At 41.9% G+C, this 21,786-nt stretch overlaps 1 protein-coding gene across 9 annotated transcripts in view; it reads left to right on the top strand.

Annotated features, from left to right (window-relative positions):
- The window catches only part of EYA1 (EYA transcriptional coactivator and phosphatase 1), a 145,187-nt gene that overhangs the window by 75,566 nt on the left and 47,835 nt on the right, over nucleotides 1–21,786 (top strand). For all 9 annotated transcript variants that reach the window (XM_039841854.1, XM_039841852.1, XM_039841850.1 and 6 more), the window contains 2 exons: nucleotides 4,457–4,596; nucleotides 5,944–6,027. In XM_039841854.1, the coding sequence (XP_039697788.1) occupies nucleotides 4,457–4,596; nucleotides 5,944–6,027 (224 nt within the window). The remainder of the gene's footprint in view (nucleotides 1–4,456; nucleotides 4,597–5,943; nucleotides 6,028–21,786) is intronic.

Here is a 21,786-nt window from a genome sequence, read left to right as displayed (position 1 = left end):
TCCAGCCACCGGCTGCCTGTCCACTAATTGTTCTTTGCTGGTCCCTGATAACATAAGGGATTTGCTTCAAAATGTAATCAGCTGTGTCACTAGGCACACTGTTTAGCTGACTTTTTTCTTTTAATCTTAGCAAGACTTTGAATGAAGGAAACATTGCATTAGTTAACACCGGAGGCACACGCCTTTCGCCTCAGGTCAGCGCTGTGGTATCACTCGTGTAGAGAACACTCATGGTTAAGCTTCAGGCAGAGGAAGAGGCCTCCAAAGACACTGAGAAGAAATAGTGTGAGTGGTAGGGTGAGAAGCAGAAAAAAGGAAAGTCAGGCTATTCTAATGTGTATGCGGTTTAAAGGATCAAATAGTCATGGCCACCGAGAGGTCCCGTATGATCGGGGGCTAAAAACTACTGTTTGGGAGTTGCCATTATAGGGTCATCAGTAACATTTTAGGAGCTTAAACCCCTGCTTTCTCTTCTACCTTTTGCCATCTCATTTTTATCCCACCAATCTACCTCTCCAATAATTCTCAAGTCTGTGCTTTTGCTAGGTGAGCCAAAGGCCTCTTTGGCTCTGAAGTACCCTGGGATTCAGTCTTCATTTTGCCTTAGCTCTCGCTGAAGTTATCCATCACCCTCTGTCCCTCCTGACGTGCTCTTTCCTCTGCGATGCCCTGACTCCCCACCCATCTTCCTCTGCCCATCCCTTCTCCACACGCTGCATGTTTTTAATTGCACCCATTTCTTTAATTATATAATATATGGTGTCAATATCCAAACCTAAACCAAGTCCACGTTTGTTTGTTTGTTTTTTATTCAGTCTCAACGTGCCTTCGTCTTTACAGCCTGAGCGATAGGACTTCTGTTCAGCTAGATTTCGGACAATTCTGATTGGTGGTTTTTCTGTGGATTAGTTGTAATTTCGATGTGGTCGTGAGAGGAGGCAGGCACATCATTCACCTACCCCACCGTCTCAACCAGAACTCCAAGCCCACATTTCTTGCCTGAGCTTCAGGAGAGTCTAACAGCTGGCTGGACCAGAATGCTACAGACTCTTTAAGTTCAAATACGTCTCAAGCTGAACCCGAATCCTCACCTGCACTGTTCCCTGTAATCCTTTCTTCTCCCTAAATCCCATAATTTGTATTATAATCTGCCTAGTTGCCAAACCACTGGCCTGAGCATCATCCTTGACTTGCTCCTCCTTCCTTATCCTATTAGTTACTGATTTTGCCTCCTCAGGACACTTCAAATCTGTGACTCTCCCTGTCCCCACTACCTGCATCTGGGCCACAGATATCCCTACGTGGATTACTGAATTATCCTCCTGGCTGGTCTCCCTTTCTCAGTGTTCACTCGTGCCCAGTACCCGGGCCACACTGGCACCAGAGTCCTCTATCTAAATAGAAATGTGATTACATCACCCCTCGCAGAATTCTTTCCCTGCCCCCCGGCCTCCTCTCTACTCTTCCTCTATATATTCAGGTCAGATCGATTTTTTTTCTCCCCCAGTTCTTCAGCTCACTCTCTGCACCTTCCTCTATGCTCACGTGCCTGCCTGGAGCACACGTAGATTCCCTTTATACTGGTGAGTTTGTCCTCCCTCTTCAGGAAGCTTCCAGAACCCTGTAAATCTGAGTTATGTGGACTTCCTCTGGGGTCCCCTCTTATTCCACCCTTCCCATGTAATAACGCTTTCCATATTGTTTTGTAATCCCTCATTTTTGTCACGAATCAGTGCCTTCCTCTGAATTTTAAGCTCCAGGAAGGTAGGAGCGATGTCTCTGGTCCGTCATTATGCTCCACGCTGCTAGTTCGGTGCCGGGAATAGTGTGGGCATGCAATCAGTGTTCATCGAATGAAATGAATGCTCTGCTGGGCGCTTTCACATCCATTATCTCAGTGGGGGTAAAGCTGAACAATTTGGAGAGGATTTTAATGAAACGTGAGATGTCACTGGATTAGAAGATTATTTGTTGAGCTGTTTTGCACTAGTAGGAGGAAGAAGTTAGTCAGGAAAGCTGGTTAGAGTGAATGAATATATTTAATTACACCTCATAGAACAAAGAAGGAGAGCTTTTTCTAAAACTAGCTTACGTCATTTAAATTTCATCTTCTAAGAAGTTGAGGCCTGTAAATTGTGTGCTTTAATATTTAAAAGTATCAGATTGTTCATCTTTTAGGATTTTTTTTTTATCCACCTGGAAAAACTTAAGATGATTTAAAAATCTACCTATATACTTTATTCAGTGAATTCATTTGAGGGCTGGGGCTATAGAAATGAGTATCAATTTAATTATGCTCTTTTTATTACCAAAAAAATCGAGATGGAATATACTTTTAAAGATTTAATTGGGTTTTAAACACAGGGATAAAGAAGTAAACATGAAGAAATAAAGGAATAGATAACAATAGGAGGAAATCTAGGCTAAAAAAAACTTAGGTAAAATAAACTTTGAGGATAAAGTTAACTCTAAGCTATCTGGAAGTCAAGGCAAAAGACATAATGTGATAAGATATACATTACCTGATGTCCTTTAACTTCTCTCAAATATGAACCTCCAAAAGCTGGAGAGCTCACAATTCAAGAGAGACTTTGCAGTCAAGTACCTGAAGTACAGGTCAATTTAGATGCCAGCTGTGCCAGTTACAAAGTCCGTGCTCTGTTTTGAAACTGTCGAAGAGATTGGCGTGTGTTCTGTCTCAAAAGGTGGCCGAGTTCTCCATGAAAACGTGTAGAATGTTTAAAGAAAAAGGTCAAGACTTTTTCTTCAAAACACAACTTTGAATCCACTGAATTCCTTAAGAGGTATATTTATTTGGAGCTCCTAATTCTCTGTAGAACATGGGGGAGAGATGCTTGGTTTGGAATAACCCAAGGAGAGGATCCTGCAGTTATCTGCCTCTGCAAGAAAAAGGATCTAATGTCGATTTTGAGAATGCTGGACTTTGGCCAGCCATCACGGCATTCTCACAGTCCTACAAGATGCGGTAGCTAAGTGCACCCCACACGACTCCACGAACGGACCCATTGGGTGGAGTTGTTTGGGACTTTCTGCCACTAATTAACAGATAGGCTTCTAAGTCATCAAAGTGGTTTCTGGGTACGAGGATCACATGACTGATTTAGAGGAGGAAGTTCGCTGTCTTGTTTGCTATGACAGAGAACATGCAAACGTCCCATCTGAAAGCGATAGGTATCTATTTAGGTTTTAAAGTTAAACGAGGTATATAGGGCTGTTTCGTGTAATTTAGAAATGGAATTTACTCTGTGAAAGCCCATTCCTATCCTCTCTGACTCCTAAGGCTTAAACACAGAGGTGATACTGAGACCACGTGATTTGACACATGAATCTGCCTGTTGGCAGAGGTCGGGGCTGATAGTACAGTAATAGAAGCTACTAGGTCTTCACCTGTTCCCCATAGTTTTCTATTTAGTGAAATAATGTAACATCAACAATGTCTCAGTAAAAATAATCATTCCTCCTATTAGATTGAGAAGTTCCAACCTATGTCTAGTAGAGAAATCTAGCAAAGAGTTTTGGGGAGAGCCAGCACACTGGCACCTCTGGGCTCTGGGGAGGTAGAAATTGTCTGATGAGTGATCTGGTTGGACTAAGAAAAAATACATCTAAGGAGTGAGAGTAAATGGGTTTTTGTTCATTCTGGACATTGAATAAGAATCTTCCCCCCAACTCCACAGCCACTGCCCGGCCATTCCTCAGAGGTGGCCGGGGCTTGGTCTTTATTTTGTGGTTTCTATAGGATCATTTCTGTGGTTTCTCTGAGTTACCCAGGTGAGTAATTTTAATGTGCTGCCTGGTTTGGGATTGTTTGGTTCAGAGAGACTGAGACAGAAAGAACCTGTGGTGCGTGCTGTACGGAGTATGGGTATTGCCCATAGAGCTCTGTTGTTTTTATCTTGTCCATTCCCTTGTTCTCACATAAAATGAGGAAGAAAAATGGAGATTTTTTTTTAATTTTCAAAGAAAAATTTGGTGATTCAGTGTTCCCTACACCGGGGCTGATTTTCCTTTCCATTTCTTTCCATGAACCAGAAGCCTTTTTGTAGGTGTGAGAGTGGCTGGTAAGGCAATGTGTGAACTGCTCAGTGTGGCCAGGCACCGCTGGTGGAAAGACAGAAACAGCGGCAGAAGTGGGGATGGGGGAGCACTGTCCAGTCTTAGAAAACCACCGAGAAAATTTAGGCAACTTAGCACGGCCTGTTGCCTCCCACCTTCAATTAAATTTTAGCCATTTCTGATCACACATTCTTTCAAAACAGGTCTTAGCATCAAACAGCTCATAAATTATGTACCAATGCAAGTAAAAGATAATGTAGAATTTGAGCAGAATGAAATGTATTCTGCTCTTCAGACTTCCCCATGAATTAAAACAAGGTGAATTGTGGCACCACGGTGCTAGAGCCGAGATATGAAAGTTCTTCCTGTGTTTCTACAGAGTACAGCACCATCCACAGCCCGTCAACACCCATTAAAGAGTCGGACTCTGATCGATTGCGTCGAGGTTCAGATGGGAAGTCACGTGGACGAGGCCGAAGAAACAATAATCCTTCACCTCCCCCGGATTCTGATCTTGAGGTTTGTCATTGCCAACACCCGAGTAAATAACAAGGCATCTTAGTAGCTAAGTGGTGATCTATATACCTGCAGTGTATAAACAGCAGTGATCAAGGTGTCCAGATGCTATTACTGCTTTCTTTTCCATATCAACTATAAATAAAGCATTATTTTTTCTCTTCCATACACGTTATAAGTAAAGTAATTATTTCTGTTTTCTTTTCTGTTTAACTATATGGTAAAGCATCTGTTTATTTCTCCCTGAGGAAATAGAGTAAATTATGTAATTCTGCTTGAACAAAATTATACTGCTCTGAATCATTGCCATTTCAACTAAGTATCGTACTAAAAATGCTTAATAAAACCCACTTTAAAATTAAAAACACACTTATGTATGTCAAGAAAGGAAAACCCAGGATGTCCTAAACTGAGATGGTCATCTATGAGACATGTTTTGGCGAAGTTCAAAAGCAGGAGGGGTTAAACAAAACCTATGAGGGTGGAAGATTTCATAGCCCTGAGTCCGCCGCAATTAAGTTATTTATTTATTTATTTTTCACCAAAATGAAATCCGATGGTGGAAAACATGATTATTTTGGCTGAAAACATGAAAAATTTCAGTAGAACCTATGTGTATGAACACGTACTGGTGTGAGTGGGGATGGGAAGAAGAAAAAGCAGGCTTGAGGCCTTCTGCGGTATCTCAAAGACCTTCTTGAAATGAGTTCTTCAAATCCTACTCCAAATACCCAAGAGTGTGTCAAGAGCGGGTGTGACGTGTCTGCTTAAACTGTTAACTGTCTGTAATCTGAAAACAGCATGTAACCCATCCATTTGATAACAGCCCGATAAGTAACAAAAGATGAATAGAGGATGTAAGTTCGGTTTTTGTGTGCAGTTTTGTTTAATACTTGGCTCAATAAAAATAAACCATAAGATTAGCTATTTTAACACTTCTTAATGAGCAGAGAACAGAGATAAGGAGAAGATAAAGTGAATAATTTTTGACCTATTGCTCCTCTGTCTCAGAAGTTAGAAGCAGATGAGTTTTAGCTCATTTTTTTATTTCTTCAGATCTGAGACTGATAATCTACTCCAGAAGCAGAAAGGACGTATATTATTTCTTTCCTATATTTATATTGATTATGTTACTAATATAATTATTCTCTCGTATCATATCTGAGGTTATATCTGGAGAAAAGTTATATCTGGAGAGAGTCTTTAAAATAGTTTTATTTTTAAAAATATAGTACATTCAGACTTTTCTTTCATCTACCGCTTCAAGACCACCTATTCACGTTGAAGTTAGCTGAATAACAGATTTCTCAACCCAGGGAACAATGTGTTGATGTGGCTCTTCCTTTGCAGAGAGTGTTCATCTGGGACTTGGATGAGACCATCATCGTTTTTCACTCCTTGCTTACCGGGTCCTACGCCAACAGATACGGGAGGGTGAGTGCCACCGCGAGTGTTTTCTCCTTACAGTAAATAGGCCTAGAATTGGTTTTTGTGTCCAGGGAATGTGATGTGACTTTAAGTAAGGAATTTGAAATAGAAAAAGGAAAATAACTTGATTTATTGATATAGTCAAATATCTATGTTAAGCAAAAACATGTAAATGAACAAAAGATTTTTTTTTTTTAGGTCCTTAAAAATGAGATTAAACTTTTTGCAATTAAATTCATCCTTATTTCAGACCCCAATGAATAAAAGTAACTGGATGCTATTCTAGGATGAAATATTAAGTCGTACAGATGACATAGAAAGATCTTTTGGGTTGTATTATTTTATTTGCCATGACCTTTTATTCTTTCTATTTACAACAGATTCAATGGAGCAAATATTTCACTTGTTATCATCTTCAGTGATTAGTGGTGTTAATATCTTATTTTCAAAGCACCTGTTATGTCTTTCTAAGTCCCTTTGCTGTGGGGCTCTATTTTTGTGAAGGATATGTAAAATTGGGCCTCGGATGACAACGGGACCAATGCATTTATGTTTGAGTTGTTAAAATATTTATCGTGGTGTCGTAGATAAAAAATAATATTATAGAACACCTTTCACAAGTAGACCTTCAGTTTCAATGTTCTACATTTGGGTTTCCCGATACCTTGAAAATTCTTTTTGCTATATTGCTTGATTCGTGAACCTTTCCCACACAGAAATCACGTTATTTAAAATGGTTGTAGGTAAGTTCTGAAATTATTCCATGAATAGGTTTCTCATTATTTTTTACTCTTTAAAGAAATAATATTAAAGTCTTAGGTTCTTGAAGCTATTGATTTGAAGCCTTAGGAACTAACTTCTTATGTCTGGTGGCTCCAGGTGTTTATCGCAATTTACAGTTGATTGCATGCTGTCATTACAGATTTTATTCAAGTCTTCATCTTAATATTTATTTCAATAAACATAATCGAGTGCCAGCTGCGTGGGTGTGGTCTGGAGGGGGAAGTAGGGGAATTATCAGTCAAGCTTCTTAGTGCAGCTCCCTTCTCATAACCATAAAGATACGGCTAATCGAAAAGCTGCAAAAATGCGCATTCGTAAGAGTAAGAATATTCCAACATTTGGATTTCTGTTCAGAAACAAGGTATCTGTAAAACACAACATGTCCCATTTTATTGTTAAACACATTTCCTGTGAGAAGAAGACAATTAACAAAAATCAGATTATGAAAATTAAGCCATAAAATCAGTCATTCAAAGGAAGTCTCCAACTGAGTGTTCAGCGCAATAAGGACAATAAATATTAGCTGTGTTGTTTTTTTTTGTATTTTATATCGATCGTATACTTATATTTTTATCACTAGGAATAGTGATGTTCCTAATTTTACAAAAACTACTTTAAAAACTAATTAAAGATTAAAACAAATATCAACATGTAGCTCATAGGAAGAATCTCGAACATCTTCTTAACTGAACCATTATAATGTTCCCATAACTAACTTGTAAGAAAGAAAGCTGGCTCTGGAACTGGCACAAAAGCACTGGAAAGAGCACGCACTTAGAAAACCAGCATTCGAAAACCATCCAGAAAATCTCAGGTCTTTAAAAGTTTGCTGACTAAAAGCCAACTTGATGCAGAGAGTATTGTCTTGATCAGTCCTTTGTAGCCATTGAGAGGGGCCAGCGGAGAGTGAGGTGAACATCCCATGACCTACCGACCTCCCGTCAATCTTTGACCATAAATTATTAATTTACATGTAGAATTCATACCTAACCTAGAAACCACTGGCTCTCTAGAATTTTTTCATTCAGATTCTCAAGAATATCTAAATAAAACATTACCAGTACCAAAAGTGTCAACCATTAGTATTTTGGGGCTTCATCAAACGGTATTTTGTTTGTTCATTTGTTTAGTTTTCTCATACTACAGCATGTGATAAAAAGTCTCAACTCATATCATTCACAAAAGCCAGACTTGTAGATTCTTTAAGTGTGGGTGATTTGAGATATTGAAATGTAAGCTTACCCTTCATTTATGAGCTGGTGGTGGTCAGGGAGAAGCACATTCAGAAAACCTAGTTAGGGAAGGTCTGCCTGAGCGAGACTTTGAGCCTGAGGTCAGAAAGACTGGAAGAGTCTGGCAGTTTGTGTGATGATCATCAAGAGAAAGAGCGTTCTAAGCAGAGGAAGCGGCAAGTGCAGAAGCAGGAGAGGGCTTGGTGCTTGAGGGGGAGAGGCCGGTGTGACCCAGCTTAGTGATGGAGACGCCGAGTCGAGAGAGGTGAGGGCAGGGAGGCAGGGACACAGGGCCTCCCCGCCACAGGAGGAGAGTTGGCCACACGCCATAGGAAGTCATTCAAGGACTTCACGGGAGGACGGGAAAAGATCTGATTGAGATTTTTAGATAACTTTGGCTGTACGCGGAGAATTAATAGTAGAGGAGGAGGAATGGGAGAAGAGGGAGCGGGTTTTAGCAGTGGTCCGACGTGCTAGCAGTGGAAATGGAGAGAGCTGATCGGATTCTAGATTCCGTTGCAAGCAGAGAAATTGGATTTGGAAATTATCCGGGTTGGGCTGGTGGGCAGCACGTCATAGAGAAGAACGCAAAGGTCGTTCCCAGGTTTTCGTCTTGAGCAACTGCGAGAATAGTCGAAATGAGAATGCGGAGAGTGGGAGGAGCTGACTTGGAGGGGAAATGGAGTTTGGCGTGTGACGAGGTTGAGATGCCTGTTAGACGTGTAGTTGGACTAGGCAAGGGGGCAGTTAGAAGGCAAACCCAGGACACGGGGCCGTGGTCAGGGCTGGAGATGTCACCGGTAGAGTCGCCGGCACACAGCTCAGACAACAGGCTCTTTAGACCCTCTGGACTTGGTGCTTCCCTCGTGTTCACGGAGCACCTCCTTTGTGCTGGACCCTCACGGTCAGCCTGTCGTCTCACTGTCCAGACAGGTTCTAGAGACACTGCCGAGGACACTGAATCGTAGCCTGAAGCATGCGGGAACGCTCGCTTAATGTTCTCTTCATCGGGCAGAATTTGCTCCCAAATCTGATAATCCTGCCTTATAAAAATCTGTGGTCCAGCGAGGATTCCTGCTGCCTGTGCTGCTCACCAGGGCGGGCAGAGCATCTGCATCCCTTTCGTTCCGCCGAGGCCCGCGGAGCCGTGGGCAGCTCGCGACCAGGCCTGCTTCGTGGGAGCGCGGCTTCCTGCTGTTCCCGAGCGTTGCCAAGGGAAGCGTGTAAGCCTGGGCCATACTCTGCAGGCATCGAAAGAAGCGAATGCCTGACAATGTGAGAGCTGTTCGGTCTCTATGGGAACCAGATATTTGAGAAGTAGCTTAGTCACAGTAGCTTAGGCAACTCAATGAGTAGGCCATTCAGTAAGGGGATACAGGATCTGGTTGATATAATGCAAAATTAGGGCATGTTACAGCAGTACGTACAAAAAAGAGTTTGAGAACATCCCACCTTCCGTGTAATCCTAGCTCTGGGAAGCAGGCATGTGGGGCGTTAGGAGGAAGAGCTGTTTCGTAACAGTGGTGAAAGGGACTACAAGAGGGTGCTAGGTCCAGTGCAGGCTTCGCTAGGGATGAGAAGAGAGACAGCCTGCTAGCGGGAAAATAAAGTCCAGAGTGGTACCGAAAATTCGGTGGTGGTTAACGATATCTGTCCCCGCTTTCTTGGATTCATTTTTAGAAGTTGCTTTTAAACTCAGTCCAAATTCCCTGATTTCACTGAAGAAAACGAGTCTCGATTATTTTCATTGAATACTCCCTTTAAATCAAACAGTAGAATCCAGTTGTTATGTCAAAGCACACACCCCAAATGTGTTTTGAATAAGTGTTGTGCTGACACCCCAGGCATGACCCCCCTCTTGTGGGGGCCTCCCCAGATATCTCTGCCCACGGCTTTATTGTTCCGGCACCTTCCCGTTATTGCCGTTCATACAGATTGGGCTAGAATCGGCCTGAAAAGCGCACTCCTCATTTTACGTAAAAACCTAAACATGAGCACTTAAGACAACATAAAGCTTAGCATTTTTCATTGTAGGTCCTACTTATTAAGAATTTCCTATGCCCCCAGCATTCATTTAATTCAACATTAAGGCTCTGAAATCGCTACTACTAAGTCCATTTTATAGATGAGGAAAACTGAGGCTTGGCAAAGGTTAGAGACCAAATGCGAAAAACACTGAGCCCCATGACTGGCATAAAACAGATAGTAATTATAGTTTAATGTAGTTGACAGTCAGATCGAATCTGGCTTAGTGGCCAGTGAGTAATATGTGGTAGTTTCTTCAAATTAAGTGTCAATATGTGATACACCTTATAGTGTGATGCAGCATCAGATTTAAATTCAGGTAGCTCTAGACTCAAATCAAAGCTCTGACATTTCAGGGTTTTGTTTGTTTTTTTTTTAATCTTGGGCAAATTGTTTATTCCTACTGTCCCTCAGTTTCCCCACCTATAAAACTGGCTACTTGACTTGCAGAATTGTCTTAAGAATTAAGTTGTATCAATTATATCTCAGTTTTAATTGATACAACTTAATTCTGAGGGAAAAAGAAAGATTTAAGTTGTGTCGTGAATTTAGGGCTCAGCACCGTGTCTTATTAATAGCAGTAACCCACCACTGAGAACAGCACATTGATCTCGCCACTTGTTGGCCTTGTATCTGCTGTCTGAGCATTTGTTTTATAATGCACCAGGCTTCTACGAGGATCCCAATCGTCTTAGTGACTTCAGATCAACAAAACCTCTCTAGCGAGTATGATACTGTGGTTATTCAGCACACTGATGGAAGAAAAATTTGAAAGCCCATTTTTGAAAGCCCTTCAGCCCATTTTATCTGAACACTCCAGTTAGCCAGTAAAGATCGCTGCTCTTACCCTGTTTCATGGGGCATCACTAAACTCCAGAATCCTTTGAGGGGTGACTTTCTTCCACGGCGGCTAGTGAAGATGCTCAACTCTTGGCATGGCGCCAAAGCAGCCAGGCACCCAGTGTCCTCCTCGGACGGTAGAGGGTCTGGTCACTTAAACACAATGATCTGTCTTGTGCGACCTCCAGACCACAGGCTGGGCAAGGCTCTTCTGTGAAAAGTCAGATAGTAAATATTTCAGGCTGTGTGTGGCCAGCTGCCTGTCATAACCACTCAACTAAAGCCACCACAGACAATATGTAAACAAATAAATGTGGCTGTATCCCAATAAAACTTTATTTATAGTTCCCAAATTTGAATTTCATGTAATTTTCATGCCATGAAATATTATTCTTCCTTTGGTTTTTAAAAATCTAGACTAGGGGTCTAAGTCAGAAATCAACAGACTGCATCCTGTAGGCCAGATCTGGTTCATGGCCTGCTTTTGTAGGGCCTTCAAGCTAAGAATGTTATTTAAATTTTTTTTAAATAGTTATTTTAAAAAAAAGAAGAATTTATTTCAGAGATTGCATATGGTCTGCAAAGCCTAAAATATATATTGTCTGTCCCTTTAGAGAACAAGTTTGCCTGCCCCAGCTCTGCCTCAGGCTGTTGTGTTGATTAGTTTCACTGCCTTCAGGGCACCAGGACGATTCAGTGACAGCCACATTGTGCGACTAGACTGTAAGCTCAGTGCGGGCACCACGTGTCAGCATCTGGGGCCCCCCTGAAGCGCATGTCAGCACATGGATTTATTAGGGTAAGTGAAACAGCTGGAACAAATAGGCCCAACGTGCCGTTGCTTAAACACAGAAACTTATCTCTTATTTAATGGTCTCAAGTGCATCTTCCAGGTTGCAAGGTTTGGACAGATGAGGTTGTGCCATCTCACCATGTAGCTTCTGAGGCTTCTGTGATCGTTGTCATCCACTTTCTAGCCCAGAGAGAGAAAGCAGGGCGGGCATGAATGGGAAGCTTAGGAGGGGCGCACACCTCTGCTAACACAGCCCAGGGCAGGGGAGGCAGGCAGCTGTGACCTTGCTACGTGCGCAGGAGGAAACAGAATGGACTGTGGAGGACAGGTAGCAGAGGGAGCCACACTTCTCAGTTAAGAACTATTTGACAAACGAGTGCGACCCAAAGCTTGCTTTTCAGCCCTCCTCGTGGCTCGGGCCATCCCAGTGCCCAAAGGCTATGTGACAGGCGTGATGAAGAGTGATGAGTCGCCAGTTCAACCCCAAAGGTTAGATCCCTGGTTTGGTTTTCTCGTTCTGTATATCAACGCCAAGTTAGATCAGGATGGTGAGATGATCTGCGGTTCCAAGTATAACTTTTGGAATCTGCGGAATTACATGGAGTCTAAGCTCTCAAAACAGAAACACAGTGTTGTTGACTCTCAGGGGATTTCCAGCCAGAAGCGGCTTCTTCACACCTTCTCTTTGCTCTTAGCCTCTCTTTCCGTCTAGCTGCCCGCGCCTTCCGACTGGCACAGTAAGTCCTCACGTAATGCCATCAATAGGTTCTTGGAAACTGTGACATTCAGTGAAACAACATGTAATGAAACCAGTTTGACCCCAGGCTAATTGATAGAAATAAGAATTAAGTTCCACAGCATATTTCTGGTCACAAAAACATCAGCAGACTTCTAAATAAAGACCCAAAGACTTCTAACATGGAACCTCGGAATAAATTCCAATTATACAGACATTTACGAAAGGTCAATAAAAGCCAAATAAGATAATTTTCCAACCTGCTTTTCCAGTTCAGGGTCGCAGGTGTCTGGAGCCTGTCCTGGCAGCCCAGGATGCCAGGCAGGACCCACCCTAGACACCTTTCCATCCCAGGGTCACTCACAGCCACACACACTTAGACTGGGGCAGTGTAGACACGTCCATTCTCGCCCCGTCCCATCTCTGGGACGTGAGAGGAACCTGGAGAAAAGCCACAGACATGGGGAGAGTGCGCAACTCCACACAGTGGCCCCTACTGGAATCAGCCTTTTTTCTCATCAATGTTGTAACAAAATGTGATTCAAGGACTTGCTCTACGTAACTGAAATGCATGTTCCTGCAGCCTTATTGGATTAAACTTTATTTTTCCAACGCATACGTGTTAACGGAAATGTAGTGAATGGCTGTGAGTCGTCACAGCTCCCCAGCCACCACACCGGCCTGTCTCCGCTGGCTCTGGCCCTCCTGGCTCTGTAGCCTCGGGAGAAGCATGTGACATCTGAGTCTCACTTGTCCTGTCTTAGTCTTCCCATCTTTAAGACACAGGGCTGTTGGGAGAGCAATGTAAAAGCACCTGGAGGAATATTCAGAGGCGCTCTGAATAAGCTGGTGTGGCTTGCTTTGGGAGCTCACAGGAGGTAGTGGCCAATAGTAAATATTGTGTTTTTCCAGGTAGCAGAGGGGGAGAGGTCGAAACAGAATAACCACGCAGAGAAATGACGGGAAAAAAGGCTGCATGTCTATAAAGTATGTTCAGAGGACCAGACTCACAGAAGACGAGCAGCAGAAAATGTGTCGAAATGTAATAAAAACACTGCATCTTTGTCCAGCTTTTACGGTTCACACTATCTCCCATTTATTATCCAATTAGTTCCTTCTTTTTCTCCAATGAGAAACCTATGGCTCAGAACAATTAAGTGATTAGCTCAAGGACACAAATCTCTTAACTGACCACAGGAAGAATCTAATCTTTCTGATTGGCCTGTCGCCCCAGAGGAGGGCTGCTCGAACGCCGAGTGCCAGGATTTAGTGCAGCAGGCCTGGGGGTGCCATGAGCAATATTAACACAGCACAGTGACACGCTGGAAGTGTACAACTTGAAAGATTAATCTGATAGCAAAGGAGATTATTGTAGTGCTCCCGCTAGGAAATAATAACCCTGGAAACGGCCGTAAAGTAACCCTGGGCAGGAGAGAGGCGGGAGAGCGGTTGCGAGAGAAACCTAGGTAGGCCCTTTGATGGGATTCGGCTGTTTAGCCTTTTCGTTGGCCCTGTGTGGGTCCCCACACGTGAAGACCAGTTTGGCCAGGTCTGCCCAGGTTTGCTTCTTCCTCCTCCTCCTTTGTACCCCGCTTCCTGGCAGTCGACCCATGTTTGGGGTTCATTGGGTTTTTTCCACAATCAAAACTAATCTTTGGAATGGTGAGCTTCTTTCTCTGATTCTTCACTTGGCTATTGTTTTCGCGATGTGGAAAGGGAATCTCTTAAGGAGAAAATTGAAGCGGTCAAGTGTCACATATCTAATCAGTAAAATGACCCGATCAGCCCCACCACAGGTTTGGGTTTGATTTTATTTTTTTAATCATTCAGACTGTAGTTCAACCGTGTTTTAGATTTCATTTGTATACGCCCTCTCAGGGTAATCCAGATTATTTCTTAATTGGCATTAGAACTACACCCAGCTCCTAAACCTTGGCATTTCATGCCAGCTGTTCAGCGACAGGGCTTTATAAGATTGCAAAAGTTAATACTTCATTGATGGCATTGATAACTAGCCGAGTGGGAGGTCATCAGTGGAACCTTTGGGTCTCATAGGTTGTACATATCATTTCCATAACATTTCTAGTAATATTTTTTAAAAGAAATAACATTTTAGCATTTTTTTTTTCTTCTCGCAGATAAGGGAGCTACTTTTCTAATCTTATCTTTAATCCTTTCCTTGTGAGCAGCCAGCATGGGGCCTTGAAAATAAGCCACTCCTGTACTCAGAGTGCCCATTCTTGTTTTTCAGCTTTGTTTTCCCCAAAACAAAAGATCTGGAATGGGGAGAATTTACTTAAAAGGACGTTCAGGTCCTGCGTGTGGCTGTAATATTAGCATTCTAAATAAGGAGCTGTTTAAGGGGTCTAAAATGGGTATTTTCCCCTTTTATTTGATCGATAACCGCCCAAAGGTTTGTTGCATACTTGACAGGATTTTCACATTGACCAACAAATCCTCATAAACCTGCTCCACGTTAGTCACACCTCACCCAGGCACCTTAGCTCCGCTCAGTGGAGGCTTAGCTGCCCACGCAGGTTCAGTGCAGCTGGAACTTAGAAGCCTTACCTTTTATTCCGTAAATTCAAAATGTAAGTTCGTATCCTGAGGAACTAGTCTCACTTTCTGGAATAGTCAGACCATCTGCTAGCAACTCTTTCTCGCCTAAGATTAATTCTCTAAATGGCAGTTTTTAAAACACGATAGGCTACCCTTTGATCCAAAGTCGAAGGGCGATTGCCAGGAGTTTGTGTGGATTTGATCTCGTCGATGTAATGAGGTACATATTCAACTAGAGAGGCAAAAGACATTTATCATATAGTTAAAACATACTTACAAGCTGAAAATAGTAATAGGTAGAAATGTAAAAGCAAAATTAATTTGGGGGGATCTTCCAGGAAAATAAACCCCGACACCAGGGGTGCTTTGTGGAACCCAGTTACCAATTTCAGAATGCCGTGGCTATCAAAAATTAGAACAATGACTTGGATATTAAAATGTTTCTTAAAAGGCTCAACTTAAAGAATTTAAATTGGACAAATTTACATTGCCTGATGTGTTCGCTTGGTTTGTTTAACTGTTAAAATTTTTGCTTTTCAGTTTAGGAAAAAACAGTTAAAAAAAAATGAAAGGGCAAAACGTGTGAGGGTGTGTAAATAGGAACCAGAGCTACATTAAAAATAGAACATTTTTTTCCTTAAATGCTTTACTGGTTTATCTAAGCAATAAAGAGATATTGCTTCCTTGTTAGCATTTGGTGCTATTTTTAGTTGTTCTTCTAGTAAAACTGAAATGACTTACAGTTCTTTTCGGACTACACAAGATCTAAAGTAATATTTGGCATTTGCGGTATTCAATCAAAGCTAAAAAATCTTGGGACATATCTTTTTAAACAGTTACAGAAAAGGGAGAGAGATTTTTATGGTTAGATGAATGGTTAGCTTTAAGATTTCTAGAGAAAGGAGAAGGCATTTTATTTTTATAGGATCTAAAAACCCTAGAAGAGATAAACATGTTTTCCTTAAACTTTCTATTTTGAGGCTCAAAGGACCATGAACACTCAGAGCCAAAGTAGAATTTTTGAGAAATTAAATGAAAATGGGTTAAGAAAATCATTTTTGAATCAACCTCCATTGGGAGCGTGGGTACCATTAGGTTAAATTGCTATTCGAAACCAGGAAGTGAGAATTGGGAGTGATGTATATCGTCCTTCAGAACAGTTTTTGCAGTGCTTACTTGAAAGATAGTTAAGATCAAATGTCATCTACAAATACTGGAGTCAGCGATGCAGATGTCACTATAATATTTCTCATCCTAAATGGGCAGCAAAATAATCTGGACAGCATGAACTTCAGCCTGGCCACTGGAATAAAGCACAAGGCAGGTGAGAAGTTACTCACTGCTCCTTCTCAACAGGGACCTGGAGCAATTCACTGCGGTGTCCCTGTTGAGTGAGGTCCCATGCTAACATCTTGTGGTCCCCCTGTCAGGACTACCCCAAATTTAAGACTCCGTCAAGAGGATTTGTCATGATAGAAACAGTAGATGGTTCTCAGTACCTTGACCTCTGGCATGTAGTCATGTAGTCAAAGTGATGATGAGAAAAAACATCCATGAATTCAGAAAGCCATACCGCCGAGCAGCACTCTTCTCAAGCTGCACACACAGCCTCCCGTGTCATACAGACTGTGGTACCCGAGACACACGCCTGGCTTTACACTCCTTTCCCGCCTGAGTCACCGTGTTTCCCGGCCTGACACTAGCAAGTCATTCAGAAAGTCAGTCTTTCATAATTTATTGAATACATACATGGTAGTGTAGTGGGCGCCTGGCCATAATTCCCGCCTTCAGGGGGTTTATAAATTAATACAGGAGGCTGTCGGTAGGGAATGAATGAATCTTCAACAGTGCCCTTTACTGGGGCAAAACTATTCTGAACTAGTGCCGCTGTAAATCCACCAAGGGTGAAATGGCAGAACCTCCAAAGGAAAAACAATGTTCAAAAGAAAACAGCCTCCTTGTATTATTCATAGCAAGCATTCTCTAGGAGCTACAATCATTGAACCAGTACGAAATAGCTCATAGTAGGATATCAAATGATAACGCTGGCAGTGTGGATCAGTGAAAATTTAGGATCCACAAGGGCTGTACCACCGAAAAATAAAGGCCGGGGGCCCTAAGTGAGATGCTTCTAGGGTTCTTGCCCCTCAGCAGTTACGCTGGGACTGTTCTCCCTTACAGCTGATGGACATTGCAGTGCGACATCGCTCTTCCTAACCGCATGAGACGTGGGTCCTACGGCTTCAGTTATAAATGCAGGAGTTCTTTTTGGTTTTCTGGAAAAGAATGTCCATATGATAAAAATCAGTAGAATTCATACAGGCAAAGAGCTGTGTCTGACATACTTTCTTGTGTATATTCTAAGTTTCACTTAAGTCCAGGTACAGTTTACCAATCAAGTCCTAACACCTTCTTTTCAACAAATAGTGCTATGCTGAGGAAATTTGCATGGCTTTTACAAGTTTGACTTTAAAAATTTGGCATTTTAGGAGCATGATTTGAGTGTGCTTTAAATTTTCAAAAGAAGTATTTTTAATTCATAGTTTTACCACCGAAAGATCTTGGTGGATATTTTTTATATATTTAAAAAAGAATTAATTACAGAAGCTTGTAAACATATATGAAAGTAGATGGGATAATATAATGAAACCCAGATTAACCCTTCCCAGCTTTAATCAAGTCCAAGGTTATCTTGTATCTATACCCTTACCACACGAGGCCATGGTAAAATACACATAATGTAAACTTTACCTTCTTAGCAAATTTGAAGTGCGCAGTTCAGCAGCATTAAGTACCTTCACATGGTTGTGTAACCGATCCCAGAACTCTGCATCTGGCAAAACTGACAGTCTATTGAACAGCGCCCCACAGCACCTGGCGACCACCACTCTGCTTTCCGTCCTGTGATTTTGACAACTCTAAATACCTCGTAAAAAGTAAAAACTCACACAGTATTTGTCTTTTTAAGAGTAACTGATTTCACTTAGCAGAATCTCTTCAAGGTTCGTTCGCGTTGTGGCGTGTGTCAGCTTCCTTCCTTTTTAAGGCTCCATTGTGAGGGTGTGCCACATTTGTCAGTGGACACTTGGGTTGCCGCCACCTTCTAGCTCTTGTGAATAAGGCTGCTATGAACATGGCTGTACAAATATCCCTTTGAGACCTTGCTTTTATATAGGGTACATACCGAGAGGTAGAATCGTAGCATCATGTAGTAAGCGATTCTACGCCTAAGTTTTCTGGGAACAGCCATACTGCGTTCTGCAGCATCTGCACCATTTTACATTCTCACCTGCAGAGTGCTCCATTTCTCTATAGCTTCATCAACACTTATTTTCTGTTTTGTTTTGTTTTGTTTTGTTTTTATAGTAGCCATCGTAGTGGGTATCAGGTGGTATCACTGTGATTTTGATTTGCATTTCCTAATGATTAGTGATATTGACCATCTCAGGTGCTCGTTTACCATTTGTATATCTTCTTTGGAAAAATATCCATTCAAGTCCTTTGCCCATTTTTGAATTAGGTTTCTGTTGTTGTTGTTGAGTCATAAGAGTTCTCTGTGTATCCTGCCTATTAACCTCTTGTCAAATATATGAGTTGTAAATGTTTTCTCCCATTTCTTAGGTTACCTTTTCACCCTATTAATTTGGTCCTTTGGTGCACAGAAGTTTTTAGATGTAGTGTAATTTATCTAAGTGAAGCCTGAAGTATGACCATTATGAGAGTGCGCATTTTTGGTGTCCTGCCCCTCATGCAAGAGTTCTTTGCAAGTTATGAGCACAGTTACCTTAGAAGAAACTTTTTAAATTTCTGTGCCAAGTGGCAGAAGCGGGGCCCGCGAATGCCTCGTGTTGGGACTAGCATTAGACCTGGTTCAGGGGAGAGACGAGCAAGCAGGCTTCGTCGCAAGCTCTGTACGAGGCAGTTTCATCCCTTGTCGTCCTGAGGGAATCACTAAACTGAAGTGTGAAGCTAACAGAACAGGCCTGCAGGAGCAACAGTGTCTTCATCCCGTGGCCGAGTCTTGGCAAAATCACATTCTGAATTGCTGTGGACCGTGCTTACTGAAAAGTGCATTTGTCCTGACCCTTAATGTTTACCGAATGTCCTATGTCATCTATGAAACAAAACAGGGCAACAAGAGGCCATATTTCCAGTGTTCTGACACCCACATGTATTTATAGACACCCTTTTCTTTCATTTACTTCAAACCAGATTATAGATTTTCAACACATGAATTCAACACTGATGGACATAGGAGGCTGAATTTAATGGTATTTCAGCATTTCTATGCACTGCTTTTGTCTAGAATTTCTTTTTAAACATTTTCATGACACGAAGTTCTGGAATAATAGTAGGGATAAGGCTGAAAAACAGAAAAGATGAAAAGAATGGCAGTGGGCCGAGGACGGTTCTCGCGACATCAGTACAGGACGGTCGCAACTTTGGTCTTGCTGAGCAGGTCCGTGTTCCAGACGCGAGAGAAAAAGATCTTGAGGCAGTGGGAGAATTAAAGATCATTTGCTAAAGATTGAAAGTAAAATGATTGTTTTAGGCCTGGGTCTCCCTGAGCAGACATCATCATTGTTTAATTTTTTTCTCCGTAGAGTTGCTTTCTGCTCAGTAGAAATAATAGTCTTTTGCTTAACCCACAACAGCCATGGGCGGCCTAGCATTGCAGCAAGTTCTTTCACTTTATTGAAGAAGACATTTGCCATTCAGTATTATGTCAGAATAATTTAGGAGAGGGTTTGCATTTTATTCATGTGTGTGTGGCATGGTGTGGTGCTAGATGCTGTTTGGTCTGTCTGGGTTAAGGAGCAGCTCGAGCAGGTCTCCACTGATAGAATTCCCTGAGCCTAAGAGCTGTAGTAAATCCGTCCTGTTTCTTCATTAAGCAAGAAGAATGACAAAGCAATTGTATTTTCTTTTTTTCAGCCTCTTCACTGTACTATTCAGTTTTTACTAGAGACCTAAATTGCAGAGCACAGAAGAATATATTTTGCAGAATGTTGTAATGCATGCCACTGTTGAGTTTAAACCAATAAAATATTGTATGCTGATATTATGCTAACATTATCCACTTCATTAAGTAGATAAGGAAGGTATTGGGAGCAGTTATTCTAAGAATGCACTGTTCTTTAACCAGGCACAAATTAATCAGGCATTACTAATGAACATGTTTAAGACTATATTTTATAGATAGAATGATGTCAGGATTCAAATGTCTGTTTGTTTCTCCTAAGCTAGGTATCTAGGCCTTTTTTTTTCCCAACACTGAACACTAACAACTAATAAAAGATCAGAATTAATATTTTATTTTTTCTTCATTGGAATTACTTGAAATACTCTGTTTATTGTTTTTCATTCATTTGTGCCTCCACCTGACTTTGGGAAAGCCCGTGCACCTGGCCTTGTGCTAGGTCCCAAGGTCGTGTGGAGATGCGGATATAGGGATAGACAAGCAGTATAGACAGCTGTGGTACCCAGCAGCCGATGAGCCTGGCTGGGGAGAGTCATGGCGGAGACCCTGGGCTGATGCCGGGCCGGGGGGCAAAGCACTGTGCAGGGCTGGTCAGAGACCTCAGGATGTGAATGTGACAATCAGTGCAGGCTGACCATGGGCCCTAGTTTTCTTTAAGATCTTTGGTGGAAACTTCCGTCAGAGCTGCTTCACTTTTACATTAAGCCTCTGCCTAGACATCTTTCGAAGAAGATTTCATGATTAAAAAAAAAAAAAGTTAAAAAGCTTACAAAATGGTCATCCTTTGAGAGGTAAGCGAGAGAAGCAAGAGTCAGACGTTTATGGGCCTTTGGTTCTTGTCGAAGTGCCTGGATGTTCCCTAAAAGAGAGAGGACAATGGGATGAGCATGGTGAGTACCTGGGTGGAAGCCTGAGAGGGAGCCTGTTGTGGATATCTACACAAGAGACGCATGGCTGAGGGAAAAATAAATTAGATTTGGTGTGGGGGTCAAAAGAGTCTGTTTAGAAGAATGCCACGGTTTCCTTCTTTTGGAGGATGCCATTCTCCAAAGAAGGAAAACGGGAGGGTTCCAGGGGAAATATGATGAATCCAACTTGTAGCACGCTGAGTGCCAGGTGCTCTTGGGGCATCCAAGTAGATATGACCCATAGGTAACTGATAGGTGGACATACAGTTGAGATCTGATTTTAATAGCGGGGAGTGGAGTGGTGGGTGAAGTCATGGGTGTATTGGGGTCTGTGAGGCAGTGTCGATAGAGTGAGAAGTAGCTGAAAACAGTCCTAAGGACCAATATCATTTAAGGGACAGGTGATGGGCAATCGTTCTAAGAAGATGCCCAGAAAAGTTTGATAAGGTGATAGGCACCAAGGAAGCAGAAATGTCAAAAGGATATTAGACAGCGGCGGCAAGTGCCACAGAGGGGTCAAGGTCAGAAAAGAATGGCTATCTGGCAAAAAGGTTTACTTAAAAAGAGATGTTTCTTTGAAGTGGAGGCAAAGTTCTATAATTTTTCAAAAGCAACAAAACATGGTGTTTTAAAAGCAACCGTTTCATGACTGCAGTTCTGGAACTCGTTACTGCAAAGCACGAGAAAAGAGTAAGATTAAACCAAAGACATGGTGATTTTCATGTCTCAGTTTTGGTCTAAAAAATGTTTTTTCTCTCTTTTTCTAAATATGCCAAAATAAGCCATCATTCTATGACTAACTTATTAACCGTTCAATGTTAGCTTTTATCATATTGGACTTGTATCGGACATATTTAAAAAATGTGAAAGTCATTAAAAGATTATAACAAAAATGAAATCTAACCGCA

This window comes from Pteropus medius, unplaced genomic scaffold (genome assembly GCF_902729225.1).
Source record: "Pteropus medius unplaced genomic scaffold, Ma_sr-lr_union100, whole genome shotgun sequence".
Classification (NCBI taxonomy): Eukaryota; Metazoa; Chordata; class Mammalia; order Chiroptera; family Pteropodidae; genus Pteropus; species Pteropus medius.
The sequence above is the reverse complement of the archived record's forward strand: the minus strand, read 5'-3'. Positions and strand labels throughout refer to the sequence as shown.